Raw genomic sequence first — 27,417 nt, 5'->3', positions numbered from 1 at the left:
CTTCAAAGGGTGTTCATTTTGTATATTTTGAAGACTTCTGCAGCCCCAGTTCCAAGCAAAATGCCTTTCGAATAGACACTCGCTATATATTTATTGAATGAAATGAAAACTGAACCCTAAAAATAAGGTGTGTGTGATCTTGTAATCTTGAGGCACGAACTCATCTTAGTTATCCTCCATCTGTGGAGCATAGTTTGGATTTTGGGACGTAGTAGCATTATAAGCCCTTTATCGATACACAGCGGTAGTCAGGCCCTGGGTTATTATGGATTCGTGTAATGTCCTAGGACCCGTCGTACGAATTCATTCTGAAAATTCTCAGAGCCTCGCGTGCCTCTTAGTAAATTAAGAGTCCGAAACCGGGAAAGAGGATGCAAAAAGACTACAACTCCCAGAAAACACTACAACCCAGACTGGCATGGAGCGGTGCATGCTGGGAGCCTTTTCCTTCCCGGGGACAGAGGAAGAGCTTTTTTGAATGTGTGGAAGCGAAAGTATTTTGGAGTCGTCAGTTTTTCTTTTTCTTGGTTAACTGTGAACTTCTGGATGTAGGGAGAGCCTGCCTCAGTCTTTCAGGCCGGTAAAGGTAATCGACGCTGCGCGTGCCCTTTTCTGCCCGAGAGCCAGAAGGAGTCAGCTGCGGACCCGAAGAGGAAGCCAAGCATAGGACAGTGTGGCCGCGGCCGGATCTTCGGGCCGGTAGGAACTAACGGTCCCATCCCTTATTCCCCCGGCCTAAACTTTAGCCCACTCAGTGCCTGCGCTGGTTTTGGTTCCTGGACGTTGGCGCCGACTTTTAGGCACACTTGGCCTTGCGGCATTCGGCCCTTACGGCTTCTCTTACCACCTACCTACCCTGGCATCTGTCACCAGCCTCCTTACATCTCTCACCCACTTGTTCTGATCACACTGTTTGGGAGTTCAGGCGTATCCCTCTGAGTCTAGCCGTCCCCCAGCCCCGGGAAAAGAAGAAAGTCTAGGCATGACGTTGGTTCAGCTGGTGGTTTTGGAGAATTTCGTTCTAAAATCGAAGACTATTTTCACTTGTCTTAAGGGGAATAAGAAAATTAAGGACCATGTAGGGAGTTCTTATGAAACTAAATTTATTTAAATGATGGGAATTTCCTTATTTTTCTTTTCCTGCTTGTTTTTAAATAATCCTTAGCTAGACAAAGGTTGTGGCAGTGATGGCTTTTTAAAAATTCTAACAAAATCACATTTTGTCGGCATCCGGTATTTTATTAGTCCATAAAACCTTAAAAAGACTGCCTGTTTAGTACAGTTCATTTTATAGATTGAGCCTCAAAGAGATGAGCTGTTTTACCTAAAATTTTGAAACCTGAAATTGTAACCCAGGTCTCTTGGCTCTGGAATTGGTGCCCTTTTCTACCATGGTCAACTTTGAGTTGAGAGGACAGCCTCTCAAAAGGTTTGCCTAACCATTTTATGGCTGTGGTGACCTATCTGAGCCAGGGTTTCCTCCAGATAGAATGATGATAATGTACTTAAATTACTTTGATATACCTAAAGCTTTTTAACTGTTAACTACTGAGTTAAGATGTGTTTATTTACCCTCCCCATTGTTAACAACTTTAAGTTTCTGTATTTAGATACTCCAGTTGATAAGGTTTTTTGTTTTTTGTTTTTAGTTTTCCCTTAACTGAGTTATCTCACTTGGACAATTTTATAAACATTTTTTTTTTCCTTTATCTCGGACCAGACATGTTTTTTGAAATACTTTAAATATTGGGGTGCCTGGGTGGCTCAGTCGGTTAAGTGTCTGACTTTGGCTCAGGTCATGATCTCATGGTTTGTGAGTTCGAGCCCCACATCAGGCTCTGTGCTGACAGCTCAGAGCCTGGAGCCTGCTTCGGATTCTGTGTCTCCCCCTCTCTCTGCCCCTCCCCTACTCACGCTCTGTGTCTCTCTGTCTCTCAATAATAAATAAACGTTAAAAAAATTATTAAATACTTTAAATATTATGTATTTTAATTTGAATTATTACTGCCTTTGTTTTATTGAAACCATAAACTTGAAATATAGTAGTGAATTTTTGGTTCAGATTTGTAAATAAGTTTGTATATTTGAGGAACAATTAAGTTCATTGAAGATATCTTCGTCTAAACAATCCAGTTTTAAGTAAATACTTGTTAAAAATGTGTTCCAAATCATTTTATAAAGTGCATTTCTTTTTCTTCAGTCTTATTTTCAAACTTAACATAGTATTACGTTTTTTTTTCTAGCTCCCTGATGTACTATGCTTTCTTGTGATATTTGTGGTGAAACAGTAACCTCAGAACCAGACATGAAGGCTCACCTTCTAATTGTTCACATGGAAAATGAAGTTATATGTCCATTTTGCAAGTTGTCAGGCATGAATTATGATGAAATGTGTTTTCATATTGAAACTGCTCATTTTGAGCAGAATGAACTCGAAAGAAGCTTTGCAAGGATCAATACAATACAGTATAGAACTTCAGATAACAGGAAGGACAACACTTTACAATGTAGAATGGAAGTTAATTCTAGTGTCCATTCAGCTTGTGCATCTAATCATCCAAAAATTTCGGCTCAAAGCCTGCCTAATGATGGTCCTTTAAAACAGAAAGCCTTTTATTCAGAGAACTTAACTGAGGCTAGAAAGTTCCTCAAAAGTAAGGAAAAAGAGTGTGACCTATCCAAAATAAAAGGATCAATTTATGAAACAACATATAGTCCTCCAGAATGTCCCTTCTGTGGAAGAATAGAAGATTGTAGTCAAGATATGGAAAATCATGTGAAAACAAAACATGCTAATCTTTTAGACACTCCATCAGAAGGTAAGAAGTTAATATTATGTAATAAGTAACAGTAGTCCTGGTTTAATATGTGGTATCCTTAAAGTTGGTTTGTAAATCAAATAATTGCCAATGTGTTTTGAAATTCAGTTTATATTTATAGTATTATTCATTTGCTATTATTGCAATATAAAAAATACAATTATGGAAAAGAATTTTGATTCAGATAATAAATGTTTCAACTACATTGAGAGTAGTTTTAAAACCTTTCTGAGGAGAAATACACTCAGTCATTTTCCAAGGGGCATTCTTTTACTTACTACTAGCTCAGTGGCATCTGAACTGGCTTGGGCTCTGATTTCCTGTGGTTCTGAGTTTGACTCTTTTAGATCAGAGAACGCACTCTGTGATTTTAGCTCTTTTAAATGTGTTAAAGCTTCTTTTATCTCCCAAGATACTGTATATGATCTATCTTGGTACATGTTCCATGGACACTTGGCAAAGAAAAGTATATTCTGCTTTTATTGGGTTGAATGTTCTAAATTTGTCACTTAGATCATTTTGTTTGTATTCAGATCTTCGTATCCTTGCTGATTTCCTATCTAGTAGTTCTACTAGTTTTTGAAAGTGGGCTGTTGTGGTTCACAATTATAAATGTGTAGTTGTCTATTTTTTCTTTCAGCTCTATAAGGTTTTATTTCATGTATTTGGAGGCTCTGTTGCTGATGCATACAGTACATTGAGAATCCTCTTTTTCCTTACTGTTGAGTTTTAAGAATAATTTATTTTGGATACAAGTGCTTGATCAGATATGTGTTTCACAGGTATTTTTTCCCAGCCTGGAATTTGTCTTCTCATTCTGTTAACAATGTCTTTCCCAGAGCAGAAATTTTCACTTTTAATGAAGTGCAACTTCCTTGATTTCTTCTTTCATGGATTGTGCTTTGGATGTTGTTTCTAAAAACTCATCACCAAACCTAAAGTCACCTTTCCTATCTTCTAGAAGTTTTATAGTTTTGAATTTTACACTCAAGTCTGTGTTGCATTTAAGTTAATATTTTAAAAGGGGTAAGGAGAGTATTTAGATTCATTTTTTAAAATTAATAAGTGTTGGGGCACCTGGGTGGCTCAGTCGGTTAAGCGCGCGACTTCAGCTCAGGTCACGATCTCGCGGTCCGTGAGTTCGAGCCCCGCGTCGGGCTCTGGGCTGATGGCTCAGAGCCTGGAGCCTGCTTCCGATTCTGTGTTTCCCTCTCTCTCTGCCCCTCCCCCGTTCATGCTCTGTCTCTCTCTGTCTCAAAAAATAAATAAACGTTAAAAAAAAAAAAAAAACTTTAAAAAAAAAATTAATAAGTGTTATTTTTTAAAACCATTTCAGGTTCACAACAAAATTAGGTAGAAAGTACAGAGAATACCCATATACTCACTGTCCCCGTATACATACATCCTGTTTCACGATCAATATCAGGTGATACATGTGTTATAATCAGTGAACTTACAATGACCCATCATTATCACCCAAAGTCAACAGTGTCCATTAAGTCGACAGTTTCCATTCCAGACCTTAATGGAAGGTCTATATAATTCACTCTTGGTGTTATATGTTCTACAAGTTTTGACAAATGTGTAATAACAAATACCATTTTAGTTATCATGCAGAGTAGTTTCACTTCCCTAAAAATCTTCTGTGCTTCACCTACTCATTCCTCCCCTACTCCCAACCTACTCCTGGCAATCACTGATCTTTTTAGTATCTCCATATTTTTGCCTTTTTCAGAATGTCATTGGAATCATACAGTATATAGCTTTTTTAGGTTGGTTTCTTTTACTTAGTAATGTGCATTTCGGTTTTCTCTACATCTTTTCATGGCTTGACAGCTCTTTTTTTTTTTTTTTTTTTTAGGGATGAATAATATTGCATTGTCTGAATGTACCAGAGTATATTTATCCATTCACCTACCAAGGAACATCTTGGTTGTTTCCAAGTTTTGGCAGTTAGAAATAAAGCTGCTATAAACATCTAGGCGCAGGTTTTTGTATGGACAGAAATTTTCGATACCTTTGGGTAAATACTAAGGAATGTGATTACTAGATTGTATAATTATAGTGTGTTTAATTTTAACAAGAAACTGCCAAACTCTGAAAGAGTGGCAACACCATTTTGCATTGCCACCAGCTGTGAATGAGAGTTCCTGTTGCTCCACATCCTCATCAGCATTTGGTATTGTCAATATTCCAGATTGTGGCCATTCTGATATTTGTGTTGTGGTATCTCAATTTAATTTTAAGTGCTGCTCATTGATATAACATGGGTATCTTTTCAAATGCTTAATTACCATCTGTATATCTTCTTTGGTGAAGTATCTGTGAAGGTCTTTGGCCCACATTTTAATCTCGTATTTTGTTTTCTTATTGCTGATTTTTAAGAGTTCTTTGTGTATTTTGGATAACAGATCTTTATTACATGTATCTTTTGCAAATATTTTCTCCCATTCTGTGGCTTCACTTCCTATCCTCTTTGACATTGTTTTTTGCAGAGTAGAATTTTTTTTTTTTAATGAAGTCTACCTTATCAATTATGTTATACCTTCATTTTGCCTTTGGTGTTGTTATTGCCATATCCTAAGTCATTTAAGTTTTCTCCTGTTATCTTCTAGGGATGTCATGGTTTTGCATTTTATGTTTAGGTCTATGATCCATTTTCAAGTTAATTTTTTCAAAGGATGTAAGGTCTGACTTTAGATTCATTTTCTTTGCATTTTGATGTCCCCATGTTGCAGCACCATTTGCTGAAAAGATTTTCTTTGCTCCATAGTTTTGCCTTTGCTTCTTTGTCAAAGATTAGTTGACTGGGCTATTAGTCTATTTCTGGGCTCTCTGCTCTGTTCCATGATGTATTTGTTCTTTTTTCAGTACCACAGTATCTTGATATTATAATTTTATAGTAAGTCTTAAAGTCAGGTAGTGCCAGTCCTTTGACTTTGTTCTTTTTCAATATTGTTTGTATTGGTTATTCTGAATCTTTTGCCTCTTCATATACACTTTAGAATCAGTTTTTTGATATCCATAAAATAACTTGCTGGGATTTTTATTGGAATTGCATAGAATCTATAGATCAAGTTGGGAAAAATAGACATTATCGCAATATTGAGTCTTCCTATTTTGAAGAAGAAATATCTCTCACCTTAGTTGTTCTTTGATTTCTTTCATCAGAATTTTGTATTTTTTCTCATGTATACCCTGTGTATTTCGTTAGGTTTTTACCTAAGGGTTTCTTTTTTTTTTTTTTTAATTTGCCTGATCGTGTCTTGGTCCGTTTCATCTAGTTTACAAATTTATGTCATAGTTCATATTATAACTTTATTCTCTTTCAAATGTACATGGGACATGTAGTGATACCCGCTTTCTATTTCAGAGTTAACAATTTGTGTTCTCTTTTTTCTTAGCTTGACTAGAGGCCTTTTGGTTTCATTGGTTTTCTCTGTTGATTTTCTGTTTTCTCCTTCATTGATTTCTGCTCTAATTTTTTTTCTTCATTATTTCTTCTGCTTATCTTGGGTTTAATTTGTTCTTTTTATAGTTTTCTGAGGTGGAAACTTAGATGCTTTATCTTCTTTTCTGATACATGTGTTATTGTTCTAAGTTTCCTTCTACACATTGCTTTTGCTGCATTGCACACATTTTAAGTTGTACTTTCACTTTCATTTATTTTTTTTTAAGACTACTTTTTTTTTTAGGTTTATTTATTTACTTTGAGAGAGGGAGGGAGGGAGAGAGAGAGAGAGAGAGAGATAACGAACAGGTGGGGAGGGGCAGAGAGACAGGGAGAGAGAGAATCCCAAGCAGGCTTTGCATGGTCAGCAGAGCCCAATGCGGGGCTTGAACCCACAAACTGCGAAATCATGATCTGAGCTAAAGTTGGATACTTAACCAACTGAGCCACCCATGCACCCTTTAAATTTCATTTAGTTCAAAATTTTAAAATTTCCCTTGGGATTTCTTTGATACATTATTTAGGTGTGTGTTTAATTTCCAAGTATTTGGGGATTTTTCAGCTCTTTCTGTTAGTTACTTTTTGTTTATTTACATTGTAGTTTGAGAGAAGATATTGTATCATTTTAATTCTTTAAATTTCTTAAGATGTAATGGCCTAGATTATGTTTTGTGGCCTAGAATGTGGTTTTAGTGAATGTTTTATTTATTTAAAAAAAATTTTTTTTAATGTTTTTATTTATTTTTGAGACAGAGAGAGATAGAGCATGAGTAGGGGAGGGGCAGAGAGAGAGGGAGACACAGAATCTGAAGCAGGCTCCAGGCTCTGAGCAGTCAGCACAGAGCCCGACGCGGGGCTCGAACTCACAGACTGTGAGATCATGACCTGAGCTGAAGTTGGATGCCCAACTGACTGAGCCACCCAGGCGCCTTCTTAGTGAATGTTTTATACAAGCTCGGGCAGAAAGTATATTCTGCTGTTGTTGGATGAACTTGTGTAGAGGTGTCAATTATATCCAGTTGATTGATGGTACAGTTGAGTTCAATTACTGTATATCCTTACTTATTTCCTCCCGCTGGATTTGTCTACTTCTAAAAGAGGAGTGTTAAAAATTTTCTAACTGTATAATAGCGAATCCATCTGTTTCTTCTTGCAGTTCTGTTAATTTTTGCCTCATGTAGTTTTTTTAATGTTTATCTTTGAGAGAGAAAGAGAGACGGATTGCCAGTGGAGGAGGGGCAGAGAGAGAAGGAGACACAGAATCCAACGCAGGCTCCAGGTCTGAGCTGTCAGCACAGAGCCCGATGCGGGGCTTGAACTCACAAACCGTGAGATCATGGCCTGAGCTGAAGTCTGACGCTTAACCACCTGAGACACCTAGGTGCCCCTTGCCTCATATTTTGACACTCTGTTGTTAGGCACATACACATTAAGGATTATTATGTCTGCTTGGAGTATTGAACCCTCTGTCATTATGTAGTGCCCCCCCTTATCCTGGATAATATTCCTTGTTCTGAAATCTGCCCTCTCTGAAATCAATAGAGCTACTCCTGGTACTTTGTTTGTATTTGTTTTTGATTAGTGTTAGCATGCTGCATCTTTCTCCTTTCTTTCACTTTTAATCTGTAAGTGTATTTATATTTAAAGTGAATTTCATATAGGCAAAATACAGGTAGATTTTGTACTTTATTCCACCCTGACAGTCTGTCTTTTAATGGGTATGTTTAGACCAGTGATGTTTAAAGTGATTATTCCTACAGTGGAATTAATATATGTACCGTATTTTTTACTGTATTCTATTTTTTGCCCTTGTTCTTTGCTTCTTTTGTTTTCTACTTTTTTTCTGTCTTTTGTGGTTTAATTGAGCATTTCATATGATTTCATTTTATCTCTGTTGGGAAAGACAGTTCATGCATGCAGTCTTTCTACCCCTACTTGGCCACATAAGAATGAACCTTGGGCCCAGAATACTTCCTTATCAAGAGGTAAGAGTCCTCACAGCCTGTATTTGGAATATCTTTCCCTGTTTCAGGCAACAAGTATACTCCTTTGTTTTGCTTAAGCATGTGTGTCATATGGCACCTGCTAGATCTATTCTGTCTCCTTCATTCTACTAGATCTGTCCTTTGTCCTTCATTCTGTGACACAAGAGCAGTGTGTAGAGACCAGTTGCCCTGTGATGGCTGCTGAAAGAGACCCATGGGCCATTGCAGACTAATGTCTAATACTGAAGGTGATCTTATTCTTTCTCTTCTCTGTGTGTTTCTCTATGTTTACTATGAGTTAAATATTCTCTCCAGTGCTTGCGTGTTTTCCTTGGTGATTTTGGGGTCAAGATGCAGTGTTTGGACTTCTACTCCTTGTAATAGGCAAGAGATGTCACTTGCTCAATTAATGCTCTCCTTTCTTAGCATATCAGTTATCCTTGTTTTTACTTTTTTTAGTGCTTGGCCTAGAGTTTGCAGTTTTATTAAGAACTAATCTAAGTCTAATTTTAGGTAACACTGTATCACTGTATAAGTACAAGGACCTTATATTAATAAAATATTCCTAATTCCTACCCTTGTCCTTTGTGTCATCATTGTCATTTATTTCACATAAATGTAAGCAGACATATATATACATACATATATATATGTACACACACAAATAATTGAATGCATTGTTGCTATTTTTATTTTGAATAAACTTAAGTCTTACATCTTACAACAATTAATGAGAAAAATCAAAGTTTTTATTATACCTTCACCTATGTCTTTTCTGATGCTCTTCCTTTATGGAGATCCATGTTTCTGACTAATATCATTTCCCTTCTCTCTGAAGAACTTCTTTTAACATTTTTTGCAAGGCAGGTCTACTGGCAATAATTTCTCTCCATTTTTATTTGTCTGAGAAATTCTTTATTTTTCCTTCACTTTTGACAGGTTATTTTGAAGGATATAGAATTTTAGGTTGGTAGAGTTTTGTTTTTTTTTCTGGAAAATTTAAATATTTCACTCCTGTCTTTTATTAGTTGAATGGCTTCTGAGAAGTCATATGTAATTTTCATATTTGTTTAAGTAGGGTGTTTTTTTTCCTCTGGCTTCTTTCGAGACTTTTTATCTTTGACTTTCTGAAGTTTGAATATGATATGCCTAGATGTAGTTGTTTTGGCATTTACTATGCTTGGTGTTTTTTGAGCTTCCAAGATCTATAGTTTGATGTCTGACATTAATTTGGGGATGTTCTCAGTCATCATTGCTTTAAATAATACTTTTGTTCCTTTCTTTCTCTCCTGGTGTTCCTATTTTGTGTATGTTACACCTTTTGCAGTTCTCCCACAGTTTTTGGATATGCGGGATATTGAGGGGTTTTTTTGTTTTTTAGGTTTTTTTTTTATCTTTTTCTCTTTACGTTTTGGGAAATTTTATGTTTCTCATTTCATTTTGGGAAATATCTCTTGTCATATCCTCACACACAGAGATTCTTTCCTCAGCCGTGTTCAGCCTACTAATGAGCCCAAGTGTTTGATCTCTAGCATTTCTTTCTTTTTTTTCATGTCACTTTTATTAACTTTTGAAGATTTATAGCACTGAAATCATGTTTGCTTATGTGTATGAAGGTTAAAAAAATTTTTTTGCCAGAAAATTCAAGAGCAACCAATTCATCATCAAGTAAAGTAAAAACTGGGTTTCTTTCTAAATTAGTCCAAAGTAGCATTTAGGAACTTAGTTGTGGGTTGCAATGTTGGCACCATGGCAAAACCAAGTGTAGGGTTGGATCTGGTTTTGTTTTGGTTTTCTTTTCAGTATCTGATTCTCCTGGATTAAGTTCTGAAAATGGTCCAATTTTAAGGCAGGGATCTGCTTGGATTCCAGCAGGGGTATGCTTCTTGGGTTGGATGCTGCAGGGTGAGGCATATTGTGTGGGACTCATGTCAACTACCTATTAGTTATCAAGGTAAAAAAATTCATCATGTCCTCCTTTGTGTTCTGTGGAACTCAGCTCAGTATTGCAAGATTCTTCCAATTCCACCAAATCTGTTCACAGACTGGGATCTTTCTTATCACAATTTCCAGTGTAGCTCCAAATTTTTTATAGTTGTGAGCAAACCATTCCAGCAGGGACATGTTCTTAATCAGTTCATGTACCTGTCCTGTCAGTGAAATGAGATTTATCATCTTATTCTGCAGTTAGAGAATTTTCTCCTCTTCTGTGCCTTGACAATGAGGAATATTTCTCATTATATCCAGATTTTCATAAACTGTTAGAATCTTTACAGCTCCCACTTCCAAAACCTTTAGTGTATCTTCGGCTCCAAAACAGTACCTGTCTGTTCATGGCTGATTTCACCCAAGTATTGAATTAATTTCTCCTTTTGAATGAATTTCATTGGAAAGAACATCAGTAGATAACTCAATAGCTTGTTTTTCATTTTCACCACCATGGGGTATATCAACTAATTTTAAATTTTTTGATTGCAGCCTCTGACCAGACATATCAGATTGACTTAGTTCAGTTTTAAAGTCAGCTGATCCAGCTAAAATGAGACGAGTCACATCTACTTTGTGGAAATAAACAGCTTCATAGCAGTCTCAGCAACTTTCTAAATACTATTATTCCACTTCCAGACCAGGCCTTACATGCATGGTTGCTTAGCTCAGTCCTTTCACTATGGGTTCCTCTTTCGTGACTGACATAAGGTCTTGGCCTTGGGGAGGTACTGCCTCTGTCCTGGGCAAGCTGCACCTCTCTGCTTGCAGTTCTGCTTGATAAATGCAGCTCTTTGATCTTCTGCTCCCAAACAGGCTATGATCCCAATTCCAAGCTTTATGCTGAATGCTCTATGCTTAATTTCACATCTCACCACTTAGTTTGGGGAGAGGGTACTGAGAATTTAGTTCCTAAAATGGCCCCTACTTACCATTTTGATTTTCCTTTATACTTTTCTTTTCTTGCTTTGACTATAGATCTGAATGTTTATTATTAACTTTTTCTTTTATTATCGTGGTAAGAGAGATTTGTGCTTTTGTTCAGTCTTCCATTTTGACCCTAGAAGTAGAAAATAGCTTTAAATCCAACTACAGCGATCTTTGATTTATTTAATAAGGTTAGTGGGCAGTGGACATTCTTTGACTTAGGGTGAAAAATCTAAAAGTTTTAAAAATAAAACCAACTGAACTATATCTCTAAAACAGACCATGATCAACCACTGTATGACTGTCCTATGTGTGGGCTCATCTGTACAAATTACCATATTCTCCAGGAACATGTTGACTTACATTTGGAAGAAAGCAGCTTTGGACAAGGTATGTTGATATATTTCAAAATAAGAATCTCATGGTTTAATTTCTACTTCCTACGATACATCTAATTTTTGGAGTAGTGATAGAGAGAAAAAAAGTAATGTAGCTTCAACTTTTTAGAAGTTGTTTCACAGAAAAGTTGTATGGGATGAATTGTTGTAACCAACAACTAAACTCGTGGTGTGTACCCCAGAGTTTTGCCCCAGAACACCAATATTGAGAAAACAGTGATATATGGTATAATTTAAAAAAATCTGTTTGATGAAGTTGAGGCTTCATGAAAGGCTTAATGAACTAGGAAGCTGTCAAATGGCACATAAAATTTAAAAAGTATATATGAACTATATGACTTAAACGTTTTTCAGGTTCATTTCCAATTTGCCTAGTTTCTAATATTATAGCTTATTAGTTTTGTTAGTGACTCTACAATTTTTTCTCTGCCTCCTATCTTTTTAAATAGTGGCATTGATTAAGTAATCGTTGTGGTACATTACAAGTGGAAAGATTCTATATGAGTTTCAGAGTTCCACTGAAATAAGACCCTAAGAGCAACCAATTGTATTCTATTGGGTTTTAGTTTCTTAAGTTACATTGTTATCTCCTGTTAATTCAGGGGTCTTTAGTGTCCATTATTATCGTTCTTAATACCAGTCAGTGAGTTTCATGGACAACATTTCCTTGCTCACTCAGCCTAATCCCCAAATGAAAATTATTGGAACAAAGATGGAACAGTCCTCCCATTCTGGTAGTTCTCTCCTAACTACAGTGGGAAAATAACTCTCTGAAGCTGAATGTCCACTAATTCTTATTTTGTTTATGATAGACTTTGTACAGGTACATAAATTATTCTGTAAGCCTATAGTGGATAATGAAAAGTATGGCCTGAGTGAATCACTGTAGATAGCATCAAAATACTCTAAAAATCAGTTGGAAACTGCTTATCTCTAGCAGTGAAAGTGGGGACCAAATAACTAAATAGGAAGATGTGATAGAGGCTGAGAGATTTGGAAGGAAAGAAAGAATATTCAAATACATATTAAACTATCAAATTGGAGGTCAGGGAAACAAGATGCTGGCCAGAAGCTACTGACTAATGGATCTGTGGGATATTAGCTAGAGAGGAAACAGGGCAAAATGTTACAAAGTTGTACTATTTGTTTGAGATCAGACTGTAATTAAGCGGCACTTTGCAAACATATTTTTATGCTCTTTATTATTTCCTTTTCTCCCCTCAGTTTATTTTAAATGCCAACCTGCCTTATTTGTGTTAGTAAAGAACACCAATGAAGAGTATTACTTAATATCTCCAAGTTCTGGTTTCCTTAGTAGAGAATACCTAACTTCCTAAGTTTGTTACGAGGATCAAATGAGGTAATTAATGAAAAATGCTTGTCACAGCCTAACTACTCAGTGAATAGTAGGGATTTAAATGGAGGTTCTACACTTATGGAAGCTGTTCACGTTCTGCCAGAAATAGTGTTTCCATGACATCACAGTCATGAATAAATATCAAAATAATAGCATATACTCCCATTTAAAAATATGAATTAACATATAATAAGTAAGATTTATATTCAGAAGTTATTTTATTCTAAACATTAAAAATATCTAATAGGCATAGATAGAGTCCAGTGTTCTAGAGATCTAGAATTGGCTCATCAGCTTCAACAAGAAGAAGACAGAAAGAGGAGATCTGAAGAATCACAACAAGAAATGGGAGAATTTCAGAAGCTGCAGGTACAAAGATTAAATAACAATGTAATATTTTGCTTTGGTGGAGTTCTTTTCAAACAGTCTGTCAAGACTGCAGCCTAGGGGCGCCTGGGTGGCGCAGTCGGTTAAGCGTCCGACTTCAGCCAGGTCACGATCTCGCGGTCCGTGAGTTCGAGCCCCGCGTCAGGCTCTGGGCTGATGGCTCGGAGCCTGGAGCCTGTTTCTGATTCTGTGTCTCCCTCTCTCTCTGCCCCTCCCCCGTTCATGCTCTGTCTCTCTCTGTCCCAAAAATAAATAAACGTTGAAAAAAAAAATTTTTTTTTTAAAAATAAAAAAAAAGACTGCAGCCTATTATTTTTGTCCGTGTTGATATACAAAATATTTTTTTGTAAATATTTATTTATTTTGAGAGAGCAAGAGAGCACAAGCAGAGGAGGGGCAGAGAGAAGGGGAGAGAGAATCCCAAGTAGGCTTTGCACTGGCAGCACAGAGCTAGACACGGGGCTTGATCCCACAAAGAGTGAGATCATGACCTGAGCTGAAATCAAGAGTCGGATGCTTAACTGACTAAGCCACCCAGGCGCCCCCCAAAGTATTTTTTTTTTTTACATATACATTTTATAATTCATAACAGCCACCATTTGTAAGTACTTACTCTGGTCATGTATTGAGATAAGCACTTCATATATAGTATCTCAAAATCTTTACAACTCCATAAGTGACAGATGAAGAAATGGAGACAAAGAGTGATTACATAGCTTAACTTGTTCAGGTTCAGGCTGTATTAAATGGTTAAAGCCTGGATTCAAACTCATGTAAATTGATAGGGCAAATTAGGGAACTGAGACTCAGAATTTAACTGTTTGTACAGATTCTTAAACATTACTCTTTCTGAAGCTCAATGCTAATCAATTTACTCTCCCATCTGAGTGTTACTCTTAACGATTGCAATTCAGGCATTCAAAAAGAGCAATTTTTAATGGAAAATGCGTTTTTGATGATATTTGAAGCTTTATCTTGGGTTGATGGTGGTATCTGCTGAACTAAACTGGCAGCAGCTATATATATATGTATATGTGTTTTTTATTTATTTATTTATTTTTTAAGTAGTCTTCATGCTCAGAGCGGGGCTTGAACTCAACCTGAGATCAAGAGTTGTATGCTCTGCTGAGCCGGCTAGGTGCCCCAAATGCATTTACATTTTTAATAGATGTTTCTACTTTTTTCAATCCTAATTGCTGTGGACTATGGTGTTATCTGTGCTAATAATGCTCAGAGTTTCTAAATGTTCTTTTTCCATGTGCTGATAGGATTATGTATAAATAAAAAGGATTTATGATTGAATAGGTTTGAAAGTATTCAGTTAAGCAGGTTTGTATACTTCAAGATTTCTCAGAACCTTTAATATTCTAATGTGCATTGTACATAATCATAATTTTCTCAGATTTACTTGACTTCTGAGTTTGTCTTCTCAGATACCTCACATAGGACTGTGCAATTCTCGCTTTGGAATATCTGATTTAGGCTATTTTTCTCCTTGATGATTCATTTATTTGCAAAACATTTTCCCACTAGGATTCAGAGGAGGAAAATAAGTTGGCGTTTCCTAAGTTTTTTTTACCTTACATAATTTTCAACATTATCAATACACAAGGTTTCCAGTATTTAAGGGAGTTTGCTATGTAACTTTGCAAGTTGTTTAGATTTCAAAACTTTTTCCATAGAGGCTGTGTTATACATTTGAGATTCTCTATCCAGCATGCAAAAAAAACAAATTAATTTACTATGTAGAATTATTGCCTGAATGAAGTATGGATTAAGTAAGCCTTCATAAACTAGCCTCAGAATCAAATAACAAATACTGACAAATTTTCTTCAATAAATCAGTGCTATATTCAGAACTCATCTGCCTTTTTCAGTATGTTTAGTAGGAAGACAGGATTCACTACTTTCCCTACTACAAGGAAAGCAAATCTCTCGCTATGGTGGTGGTTTATAGAGAAAGGCTGTCATTAACTCAGGGATGTGTGTGTGTGTGTGTGTGTGTGTGTGTGTGTGTGTGTGTGTGTGTGTTATTTATCTTTAATAAAAATCTTTAAGTTGATTTGTATAAAAGTCTATAAACCAGAATGTTTCAAAATGCATTTCCAAATAAAAGTGTAGTACGTTTCCATCCTCACTGAGGTAAAGAGGCATAAAAATTAAGTGATTCATTTTTATGTTTGATAGAGACAATATGGTTTAGATAATTCTGGAGGATACAAACAACAGCAACTACGTAATATGGAGATAGAAGTCAATAGGGGAAGAATGCATCCATCTGAATTTCATAGAAGAAAAGCTGATATGATGGAATCACTAGCTATTGGTATTGATGATGGAAAAACAAAAACTTCTGGTGAGTTCTTAAACATCCAAACCATTATTTTAATATTTCATATGTCAACGAAGTAATAATAAGAATTATTTGAATTTTGCTTAATTTTTGTAAGCCATAGTTTATCTACTTTTAGGTGAGACTGTTCAAATAATTATTTTAAAATAAACCATTTTTTAAATTTCTGTACTTCTATTTTTATGATGAATTAATCACTTAAAAATATCTCCTTATCAATATAAGTATCCATTCCATGCTGTAACATTTAATAATCAATTATATAGCATTTTAATTGTTCTTTTTCTTGATTCTAAGTCTTATCTTTTAAAGTTCCTTGGAAATGGTTTACATATATTTCTATCTTTCGTATGCTAGGCACAACTACAACACTTGGTTCATTTAATTGTTTTGATTTATTGACTCTCATCTTGTTAAGGACAAAACCCATTTTCCCATAGGATACCCTCAATTCAAATGAAAAGAATCCAGTGATTGCCTTTTTCGTGCCACATACTGTAGGACAAAGTATCAGCTACCCAATTAAGACCTTCCTGCCCATAAACTTCACAGAATCTGTAGAGTAAATACAGTATACACAAAAAACTGTAGTGTTCTGCCGTGACAGAATATAACTAATGCGTAGGAGGCACAGCAAATAAACGTGGTGAGGGTTCAGAGAAAGAGGGCCTTTGTGTTTGGGTTTTGGAATCAGGAAAGGGGTCTATAAAGACATGAGCATTTGATCTTTGGAATGTCTGTAGGGTTTCAAAATACCCTGTAGGGAATTTTGGTATTACAGGATTGCATGGAGGGAAGGGACAGAGTCTGATATACCCTGTCCTAACATCTTGTTTATCCATATTGTAGCACTTACTATAACAGTCTGAGTCCACGAGATTTCAAAGAACACTATTATATATATCTTTTGTAATTTTAGCACTTAGCATAGTGCTAGGTATATAAAAAGTGCTTATCAGATATTATAATTGAATGGAAATTCCATGGGCAAAACGTTTAATGTGTTCGGTTAGGCCACAGCCAAAATTATGTCAAGAAGAATGGTTTGAAAAAAGGTAAGTCAGAAGATAGCTTGCTGTGGGGCTTCATATACCATGGATTATAAACCATTCTATAGATACTAGCAAGTTATTGAAGTTTTTAAATTGGGAGCAAATTGATTAGGACTGAGCTTCAGAGAGAGTAATGTCTAGCAGTATGTATAATAATAATAATATCATTCATTCAATAGTACACTTTTATGTGCTCAGCCTGGTAGGTGCAGAAATGAAGGTGCGAACAATTTCAATTCAATGTAATTAGTAGTGGGCTAGTGTTAGGAAACTTGTATCATAGTAATAAGAAAGACATGAACTAAGGTTGTAACAGTAAAAACATAAAATGGAATTGACAGGATTTAGAAGGGACCCCTGAGGGAGAGACTGATAACTAGAAATATATGAGACAGCCATAGAAAATGTTAGCTTACGCTTCTAAATCTTCTAAATCTCTTTTCTATTTTAGGAATTATTGAAGCACTTTATAGATACTATCAGAATGCTGCCACAGAGGTGAGGCGTGTGTGGCTTTCTACAGAGGTGGATCACTTTCATTCATCTTTTGGTGACAAAGGTTGGGGTTGTGGTTACAGAAATTTCCAAATGCTACTTTCATCATTACTGCGAAATGATGCTTATGATGATTGCTTGAAAGGTATGTGAAATACAAGACTCTGAACCTGTCAGCTGATACGATAACATACAGTTGACCCTTGAAAAACACGAGTTTGAACTGCATAGATGCACTTATACAGAATTGTTTACAGTGCAGTATTGTAAATGTATTTTCCTTATGCTTTTCTTTTTTTTTCCTTACGATTTTCTTTTCTCTAGTTTACTTTATTGTAAGAATACTGTATATAATATGTATAACATATAAAATATGTGTTAATTGACTGTTAGGTGTATGTTTCTTCATAAGGCTTCCAGTCAACAATAAGTTATTCGTAGTGAAGTTTTTGACCAGCAAAAACGTTCATGCGGATTTTTGACTGTGTAGGGGGTCAGTGCCCCAGCCCCTGCATTGTTCAAGGATCAACTATACATATAATATGGAATGAGTTAATAAATAGTATTCACAATTCATAGCTTTAATGAGGAAGCAATTTAGTGGATATTTACATTAAAAGCCTGAATTCATGTTGGAGAAAGAGAAAATGTTGTAATAAAAATGTCAAGAATGATGGTCTTTAAAAAGTGTGTTGTAGGTCCTGTGGAGTATATGGCATACAGCTAAATGGTATGATTCAGTACTTCAGTAACTGTCATGTAACATGTTTGCTTGTATAATTTTAGGTATGTCAATTCCTTGCATTCCAAAAATCCAGTCTATGATTGAAGATGCATGGAAGGAAGGTTTTGATCCTCAGGGTGCCTCTCAACTTAATAACAGGTTACAGGGAACAAAGGCCTGGATCGGAGCATGTGAAGTGTATACACTTCTGACCTCCCTAAGGGTAAAGTATGTACCTAAAAGTCCAAGTTAAGGTTATTGCCATCTCTGGGAAGTTTCCTTTGTTGTTGTTTTTTTCGTTTATCAGAGAGACCGCTAAAAAATAAAATTTAAGTGGCACTGAAACACTTATACTGAAAACCAACAGTTCAGTCCCTATCTCATGTTCCTCTCTGTTCTCAAGTCCTGTTTCTCAGAGGCAGCTGTTACTCCCATTGTTTCTAAATAATATGCGTTCAGGGCCTTTTTTTTTTCTTTTTTTGGTTTATCAGTTTTAGATGTCTGCTACATTTCCCTGACATGTCCTACCTGTGTTCACCCTCAATCCTTGTAATTTAGTTAAATTTCACTTTTTTATTAAGTTAAAGTCAGAGTTTGCATCATGACTGTATTAATATTATTCATTGCTGATTTTATTTCCTTTCCTGAAAAGCTTTTAAAAAATTTACTTGAATTAAGGATTGCCTTTTCTTTCCCCTTTTACTATTGACTGCATCATGCATGGTCTCAAGCTTTTCTAAACACTCCACTTAATGTAATCTGAGGCTTTCCTATTCCTGAACACCTCCTCCTTGAAGTCCTCTATTGTCTTTGCTGTAGTCTGGATTATTTGCCTCCTAGATCCCCTTGAAAGCTATAATCATCTAGCATTTCTTCATTGTTTTCTTGAAGTGGAGTCTGGATTTTTTTCTGGATTCCATGTCTTTATCTTTTTTGGATTACTCTTCTCTTAAGCACATCTTTCATTAGGTTCCTAAGGAAAGATGCCTAGTCCTAATTACTTAAATGATAGTTTGGGTGGCTATATTCTTCTAAATTCAAAGTCATTTTCAGATCAAATTAAGGTTTTACCCTGGTGACTTCTAGCAGTCAGTATTACTATTGAGAAGGTAAGATGTCATCTGATTTTCATTCCTTTTATGTGTAACCTGCTTATTTTCTCTGAAAGTTTTTTTGCATCATCTCTTAGCCCTGCTGTTATGAAATTTCACCGTGAATGTGAGGCTTCAATTGCTTGTATTGGGCATTTGTTTTTCCTTCTGAATCTGGAATTATGAGTTGTAAGATCTCAGTGTAGTGGTTTAGAGCTTGCACTTTGGAGTCTGACTGCCTACAATTGATTCTAGTTTTCCTGCTTATTAGCTGTATGACTTAGTTTGTCTGTAGTCTTGTGCCACCATTGAAAAAAAACATGTAAAAATAACTGCCTCATAGAGTTGTAGTAATATTAAATGAGGTCATAAAGTCCTTAGAACTGTGACTGGCATGTACTAAGAGCTCAGAGGTTAACTGTTGTTTGATAATTATGATCTCTCCATTTTTTTTATTCTTCTTTCTAGAACTTTGTTAGTTGGCCAGTGAACCTCGATATTAAGTTTATTGGTTAAGTTTCATTTTTCATCTTTGTTTTTGTTTTACTATCTAGATTTACTCAACTTTATCTCCCAACTATTTTATTCAAATTTGTATCTTAGCAATCATGTTTTTTTTAATTTTAAGGGTAATTTCATAGCATCATAGTCTTTTATGTTGCAAAAATTTTTTTCCAACATTTTGTTTCTTTCTATTCCTTGCATTTTGTACTTTCTTCTGTGTTAATTTGTTTTCATGTCTATTTTAGTCTTTTGCATTTTGAGGGCTTTCTTCTAACTTTTATAAAACCTTAGTTGTCCATTCCTAGGGTGAGGAATGAGGCACTAAAAAGGTCCTGTAGGATTGCAGGGAGCTAGCAGATGAGCAGACTATTAGGTAGAAGCTTGCTGTTTGGTTGGGGAACTCTCAAATTTCAATATAGGAAGAGATGTTTTCTCAGAGGCCATTCAGAGAAGAGTTCTCACTCTTCTGCCTTGAGCTCCTGCATTGATGGAGGGGGTGTTTAAGGAGAGATTTGCCTTCTTTATGCAAACTTTCAATTCATTTCACATTTATAGCTGTATTACTACTCTCCCTAATACTTAGTGCCTTTAAGCTTCTAGCCTGTCTGGAATTTTAAGACAGTTGTCTATTTCTTTGCATTCACTTTTATGTTTTCTTTTCTGCTTTTCATTTTCCAAAAATGCAGGGCAGTTTTGTCTGTCTCCATTTTCTTTGTCTTTGGGTGTTTGGATCATTTACTCTTTCAGTATTATGTTGTTGGGCTTTCAAGAGGGAACAGAGATAGATGCTTGTGATCATCTTTAATGAACGTTTGCCATTAAGCTTCGTTTTTGTTTTGATTAGATTCAGCAGTAAAAAATATTTCTTAACTTTTAAGTAGGAAAACTTCGTATAATGACTTTCTTGAATTTTTTAAATCAAAAGGATGATTTTAATGCCCTCTAAGTTTATTTATTTTTCTTTTTTTCTTCTTGCCAGTCTTTTCACACTTTCAGGTTATGTATATGTCATGTACTGAGTTTTATTTTATTTATTTTTTTTTTTTTAGATTTTATTTTTTTTTTATTTTTTTCAACGTTTATTTATTTTTGGAACAGAGAGAGACAGAGCATGAACGGGGGAGGGGCAGAGAGAGAGGGAGACACAGAATCGGAAACAGGCTCCAGGCTCTGAGCCATCAGCCCAGAGCCTGATGCGGGGCTCAAACTCACGGACGGCGAGATCGTGACCTGGCTGAAGTCGGACGCTTAACCGACTGCGCCACCCAGGCGCCCCACATGTACTGAGTTTTAAATCAGGTTTAAGGAAAGGAAAATTTCTGTCTAAAATACCTGATATATCCAGCTTTTTTCGGGGTGACTGAAATAGTTTAATCTTTGAGTAAAGCCTTTTCGATGCCCTTCTCTGCATTTGTTTACTACTTGTTTAAATGTCTTCCTTTTCCTGTTTATGAATTATATTCTATAGGGTACTATTCAAATTCTAAATCTAAACATGTGGTCAATTTTCTAACCCAAAACCCTGTACCTACTTTTTAACAGTTTATCCAGAAATTCATTTCAGCATTTGAAACTCAGTAGTAATCAGTTGAAAGTTACCAACACAAAACTTGCTAAGGCTAAAGATAGCAACCATTATAGTTTTGGTGTATTTGGAGATTTTATCGTTAGGAAAGACAAGGACAGGGTATCCGTGCTATACTTTAAAATGACAGTAAACCTTGTAATTGCTTTTGGTTATACCTGACCTTTTGAAAATAATTGATGAGAAATGTCAACAGTGCTTCTAGTTAAAATAATTTTGTTTACTCAAGGTTGACTTTCTCTTGTGGAAGGGATACCACTGTGGTCTAGTGCCAAATAGGGGATGGGTGGGTGTACAGATGGGAGCACATGCAGGGTTTTTCTGAGATCTTTCCAGGTATTATTTTCTTGTCTATTATTGGAATTTGTGAGAGCCAACAGGAAAAATGTTCAGGATCTTTTTGACACATGTAAATGGCTATTGCAGAATTAAAATTAGAAGTCAGCTTCTAATTGATCATCAGGTTCAGAGACTTTAGAATGAAAGTTGTGTCTCAGGTTTTATGAAGAGGACTTTTAAAAACCAAATATGGTCCTTATTTACTATTCATGGAGATTTCTATGTCAGAAAAGGTTTGTAACTTTTAGATCAGTCATCAACCTTATTATGAAGTTATTTAAATAATTATTCATAAAATGACAATAAAATTTATATTCATTTTCTTCTTAGGAAAATACTGATGAGACCAAATTAGTTCTAAATTAAAACTTTTTTTTGTATTTGATAACTCCATTGATGAAAATGTTTTAAAAAATATTCTCCAGTGTTATGCTAAGTGAAATAAGCCATACAGAGAAAGACAGATACCATATGGTTTCACTCTTATGTGGATCCTGAGAAACTTAACAGAAACCCATGGGGGAGGGGAAAGAAAAAAAAAAAAGAGGTTAGAGTGGAAGAGAGCCAAAGCATAAGAGACTCTTAAAAGCTGAGAACAAACTGAGGGTTGATGGGGGGTGGGAGGGAGGGGAGGATGGGTGATGGGTACTGAGGAGGGCACCTTTTGGGATGAGCACTGGGTGTTGTATGGAAACCAATTTGACAATAAACTTCATATATTGAAAAAAATAATAAAAATTAAAAAAATAAAAAATATTCTCCAAATCCATTTTGTCAATTTTTTATAGGTGCCACATTGTTGATTTTCATAAGTCAACTGGCCCTTTGGGTACACATCCTCGTTTATTTGAATGGATATTGAACTATTATTCTTCAGAGAGAGAAGGGAGTCCAAAAGTAGTGTGTACATCTAAGCCACCTATCTACCTTCAGCATCAAGGTTGGTATAACACTAGATAGTAAGTGTAACTTATAATACCTTTATAGGACAACTAATTGGCTTTTGCTTTAGGACAGGTTAAGATTATGATAATGGGGAGGGGGAGAGTATTGTGACCTTAGTCTGATTTTCAGAGCTACATTATCATTACAGTACCTTCCTGGGTAACGAAGGGTGCTATCCCTGGCATATTCTGGGCCACCTGTTTCACTCTTCCTTTCTTATTTATCCCTTACTTCTTTTAGGTCTTCACCTCTGTCGCTTCAGTGAGTCCTTCCCTGATCACCTTGTATTTAAAATTCTATCTTGTTATCTCAAACCCTCACCATTGGTATTTTTTGTGTTTCTTCCCTGCTTTATTTTTTTGTATCTAACACAATATATGCTTACTTATTTAACTTGTTTATAGGATATTTCCTCATTTTAGGATCTAAACTCCACAAAGGCAGGAATGTTCTGTTTGCTTCTGTAAAGCTAACTTCCTGGAATAGTGCCTAGCACATGGATAGTTGGTAAATTTTGTTGAATGGGTGATTTGAATCAATAGGAATAGGAGAAGTAAATGTTGAGGATTTCATCATTTAGGAATATAAGCTATATAGATCAAACCCTCTCCATTGAAATTCTAGTATATAAATTTATTTTTGTTGACCTTTTGGAATCATGAGACGTTTTGTTCCATGGTAGGTAGTTTTCAAACGCTTTCATCTGAGATCATTTGAATAAGAAGGATCAAGAGATTAGGAAAGAAAAACTAAAATATATGGCACAGTAGACAGAATTTTTTGTAATGAAGCCTTTAGAAAACAAAAGTTGAACAAGACAAAACGGAAGGTTAGGAAATAGAACTAAAACTATTGTGTCTTCAGAGTGAGAGAGCTCAAATACCTACAGTCAGAGGGACTGGCAGTATTTATATTCAAAACACACGTGTGCACACACTACATACAGAGAGTATATAATATAGTGTGTGTATGTAGTAACTTATGTCTATACATATAGAAATAGTTATGATACACACACACACACACACACACACACACACACATATATATATAGCTGTTATTTTATTTTTTGATAGGTCATAGTCGAACAGTTGTTGGAATTGAAGAGAGAAAAAACCGAACATTATGTTTACTAATATTTGATCCTGGATGTCCTTCTCGAGAAATGCAGAAACTATTAAAGCAAGACATGGAGGCTAGCAATCTCAAGCAACTTCGGAAATTTGTAGGAAATTTAAAACATAAGCAATACCAGATAGTGGCAGTAGAGGGTGTTCTTTCTTCAGAGGAGAAAGTTGTAAGTATCTCAATATTTGATTATGTGATGCTTAACAAGTTGAACTTTCAGGAGTTTAAATTTTTTAGTTAAAATCAGTGTTATCCCTTTGTATCTCATTCTGCATTACTAAGTTGGCAAAGATATATTGGTTTTGTATCATTTAATTTCTGGAGTGGGCATCTCTAAATTTCAAATGCTACCTAATGACTTTTTTTTACTTTTTTTTTTTTTTTTCTTTGAGAGGGAGAGGGCACAAGTGAGCAAGGGACAGAGAGAAAGAGAGACAGAGATAGAGAGACAGAGAGAATCCTACGAGGGGCAGAGAGGGAGAGAGAGAAATGGGCCTCACCCGAAGCAGGGCTTGTGCTCACCTGATGTGGGACTCAAACTCACGAACTGTGAGATCATGACTTGAGCCGAAGTCAGATGCTTAACCAACTGAGCCACCCAGGCGCCCTACCTAATGACTTTCCATTACTTTACTCAGAGCTTCATAAAAATATTTAACTGTATAATATGTAATTGTTAATGTCAGACAAGTAATGAAAGTGGCAACATATATGGTCTAAGGAAACCTAACTTATTTCAAGAAGACCTACTGTATATTGGTCCTAATATAATTATTGTTCATTAAATGTGATTCTTGTGATTCTTAAGGCTCTGTTTTATGCACTTGGACTTACTGGATAATGCACAGTTCTAGAATTCAACTTCAGTACAGTTGCCTCTTTATCCCTTACAAGTTAAGTGTTGACTGGTACATTATAGAAGAATTTCTAGAGATTGAAAACCCTCCTCCACTTGGTATAAACTGAAGCTATGTTGTGGCATATCAAGTCTAGAAAATGCACAGTTCCCAGAATCGTAAAAGAAAAAAAAAATGTTCCTATTAGAGTACTCCACATAGATTTGTTTCCCTCTGAGGAGATCAGAGATGACTAGAGAAGAGCATTTATGAAGAGTAACAGGATTATGGGAGGAAGGACTGAAATTGCTTGAAATGAGAGAACTAAAGCAGAACTTTTCAGGCTCACAACTTGGGATATAAGGCTAAGATTGTTTTAAGAGGTTCTTCCATTTAATTATGATATCTTAAAGGTTTCTTTGCAGTGACTTAAATGCCAAAATTGCATTCATTTTTTTCACCCTGTCATAAATTTGGCTGCATAAAGTTAGAGATTAACAAATTTTATTTATTTACTTATTTATATTTGACTTCTTAAATCCAGTAAACATACTAGGTTTGTCTTAATTCCAGTAAACATAGTGTTATATTAGTTTCAGGTGTACAATATAGTGATAAAACAATTCTATACATTATTCAGTGCCCATCAAGATGAGTGTACTCTTAATCCCCATCATGTATCCCACCCACTTCCCCTCTGGTAACCATCTGTTTGTTCTCTATAGTTAAGAGTTTATTTTGATTAATTTTAATCATTATAAAATACAAAAATGCTTGATAATCAATACACAGATAACTTTTTTGAAAGCATAGGTGATGTTAAATATTATCATGGAGCCTGGCTGAACACTTTAGTTAGCTGTTAACTTTCTTGTTTTGAAAACTGAGACAGTAGTAATATTAGAATACTAAAAATGTACATTTGCTACTGCTCCTCTATTCCTTTTTTTTTTTTTTTTTTTTTTTTTTGGTGAGTCATGGAGAGTAGCTGTGTCTTTAACTGAAAGAATTAGAACTTGGCTGACTATGTGCAATAGTGCCAGATAGAGAAGAAATGATAATATGATATAATTGTAATTTTAATAAAAGCAACACTTTCTAATGCTTATTTTATGCTGGGCACCATCATAAGCACTTTACACATATATTAACTAATAGCTGTATGACTGCTCTATAGAGTGGGCACTATTATTTCCATTTTACAAATGAGGATGTTTATGCTCAGAAAAGTTGTTATACTTCTAAAGTCACGCAGCTGCTAAGTGACAGGAGGCAGGATTCCGATTCAGTCCATTTACATCCAGAGTTCTGCCCTATATTGCTTCTTCTGTGAGAATACAAAGTCTCATCATTTTCATGTTTGCTAATTAAGCTTATGTGTGAACAATTCACTTCCATTGTTGAAAACATAGGATACTATTTTTGAAAAATAAAAAAAAAAATCAGTAAACGTTTTTGCATGTTGCTTTCAAGCTTATGTTTTTGTTTCTTCCTTTTTTTTTTTAAATCACTGTGTCTTACAGTTAGTTATTCTGTCATTTTTAACATTGCTTTTATACACTCTAGGAAGACAGCAAATACTGATATACTGATTGATCTGGATATCACCAGGTAGAAACCTGCACCTTTAAATAAGGGCACATTAATGACTTTACTTTTATTTCATGTTTGTTTTTGTTTTTTTATAGCTCATTTTAAAACGTCTTTTCCCTAAGTGAGAACTATGATTTTAATTGTAGGAATTTCAGAACAAATTTAGTATTTTAAAATATTCCAAAATGTAGATGTTTGTAACTGAATTTTATGTTTTGTTCTTCATATTTGGAGTTTAATTAATTATAATATTGTAATAATCATGCAGCTCTTACTCAAGGAGAGGAATCAAGTTTCACAAAAATTTGTTTTATCCTGGCAGCTGTCTTATAATTACCTTAATACATTCCTACCATATTTTGAGTATCTAATAATTCCAAACTGTTGTAGATGTTCAAGTACTTGTTTAGGTGAAAGCATTTATGTTAGAAAATAACTTCTAATGCATTTCAGTTCAGTAATGCATACAAATCTATTTAATAGCCATGTTCCTCAATTCTTTTCATATTTTGATACATTGTGGTTAAATTACATCAGTGCATTCTTTGTTTTCCATTGTGTAATCCTTGCACTCTAGATTTAACTTTGTTTTAAATTAGCTTGGTAAATTAGCCTTGATTTGTAACTCAAGTTCTGAAGATAGAACACGTTTAGAGATAATTTCTTTATCTGTTTATACATGTCTCTTTCTGTGAGCCAGCATTTTTACTTAAAAAATATGTTGTTTTTTTTATGTTTATTTATTTTTGAGAGAGAGAGAAAGAGAGGCAGAACATGAGTCGGGGAGGGGCAGAGAGAGGGAGGCACAGAATCTGAAGCAGGCTCCAGGCTCTGAGCTGTCAGCACAGAGCCCAACACAGGGCTCAAACTCACAGACCATGAGATCATGACCTGAGCTGAAGTTGAACATTTAACCGGCTGAGCCACCCAGGGGCCCTGCATTTTTACTTTTGACTCCTTATTCTTTAAAATAGTGACATTTTCTTTTTACTTTCTGTTTTGTCTTCATCTGGTATTTTTGTTTAATTTCTTTTTTTGCCTGGCTTTAAAAATGTTTATCCCTAATCACCTAAGTTTGAAGTTGTAAGTTTTCTTAAGGAATTTTCATTATCTTGAAAAAATTTCCAGATTTTATTTTTTATGTTCGATAAATAATATGTATTCTAAATAATGGACTTCTTGCTTAAAATTAACAGTTTTTTAAAATTCCTTTTCAAGGCCAGGAGACAAGCATCTCAAGTCTTTACAGCTGAGAAGATTCCTTGAAGAATTAAGCATGTCAGTGACTATGGAATTTTACTTTATTTTCCAAATCGAGATACTAAACTCCCTAATACAACTTACGAGTCTGAATTCTCTAAATACTCAACTTGTAATTTAATTTATAAAATGTCTAAATCATACCTTGAGTACCTCATTGTTCAGTAATTATTTCAATAAACTATTTCATTTGCATTATGAA

General features: G+C 35.2%; 2 protein-coding genes and 1 pseudogene across 7 annotated transcripts in view; 1 reads left to right on the top strand and 2 right to left on the bottom strand.

Annotated features, from left to right (window-relative positions):
- The first annotated feature begins 434 nt into the window (after positions 1-434).
- ZUP1 (zinc finger containing ubiquitin peptidase 1) lies at positions 435-27,417 on the top strand. 6 transcript variants are annotated; one of them, XM_045499369.1, is made up of 11 exons: positions 435-699; positions 2,244-2,819; positions 8,178-8,255; positions 11,448-11,558; positions 13,171-13,292; positions 15,498-15,666; positions 17,167-17,355; positions 17,997-18,162; positions 22,242-22,393; positions 23,475-23,695; positions 27,174-27,417. In XM_045499369.1, the coding sequence occupies exons 2-11, from the start codon at positions 2,258-2,260 to the stop codon at positions 27,219-27,221; spliced, it is 1,818 nt and encodes a 605-aa protein (XP_045355325.1). In that variant the 5' UTR covers positions 435-699; positions 2,244-2,257; the 3' UTR covers positions 27,222-27,417. The 6 variants fall into 6 exon arrangements, with proteins under 6 accessions (XP_045355325.1, XP_045355326.1, XP_045355327.1 ...); XM_045499370.1 differs by lacking the exon at positions 8,178-8,255; XM_045499371.1 differs by lacking the exon at positions 23,475-23,695.
- LOC123609367 lies at positions 9,548-10,898 on the bottom strand (annotated as a pseudogene).
- The window catches only part of RSPH4A (radial spoke head component 4A), a 34,581-nt gene continuing 18,341 nt past the window's right edge, over positions 11,178-27,417 (bottom strand). Inside the window, exon 7 of the mRNA XM_045499366.1 lies at positions 11,178-11,301. The gene's annotated coding sequence lies outside the window, so the exon portion shown is untranslated. The remainder of the gene's footprint in view (positions 11,302-27,417) is intronic.

The sequence above is a fragment of the Leopardus geoffroyi genome, chromosome B2 (assembly GCF_018350155.1).
Source record: "Leopardus geoffroyi isolate Oge1 chromosome B2, O.geoffroyi_Oge1_pat1.0, whole genome shotgun sequence".
In the NCBI taxonomy this organism is placed as follows: Eukaryota; Metazoa; Chordata; class Mammalia; order Carnivora; family Felidae; genus Leopardus; species Leopardus geoffroyi.
The sequence above is the reverse complement of the archived record's forward strand: the minus strand, read 5'-3'. Positions and strand labels throughout refer to the sequence as shown.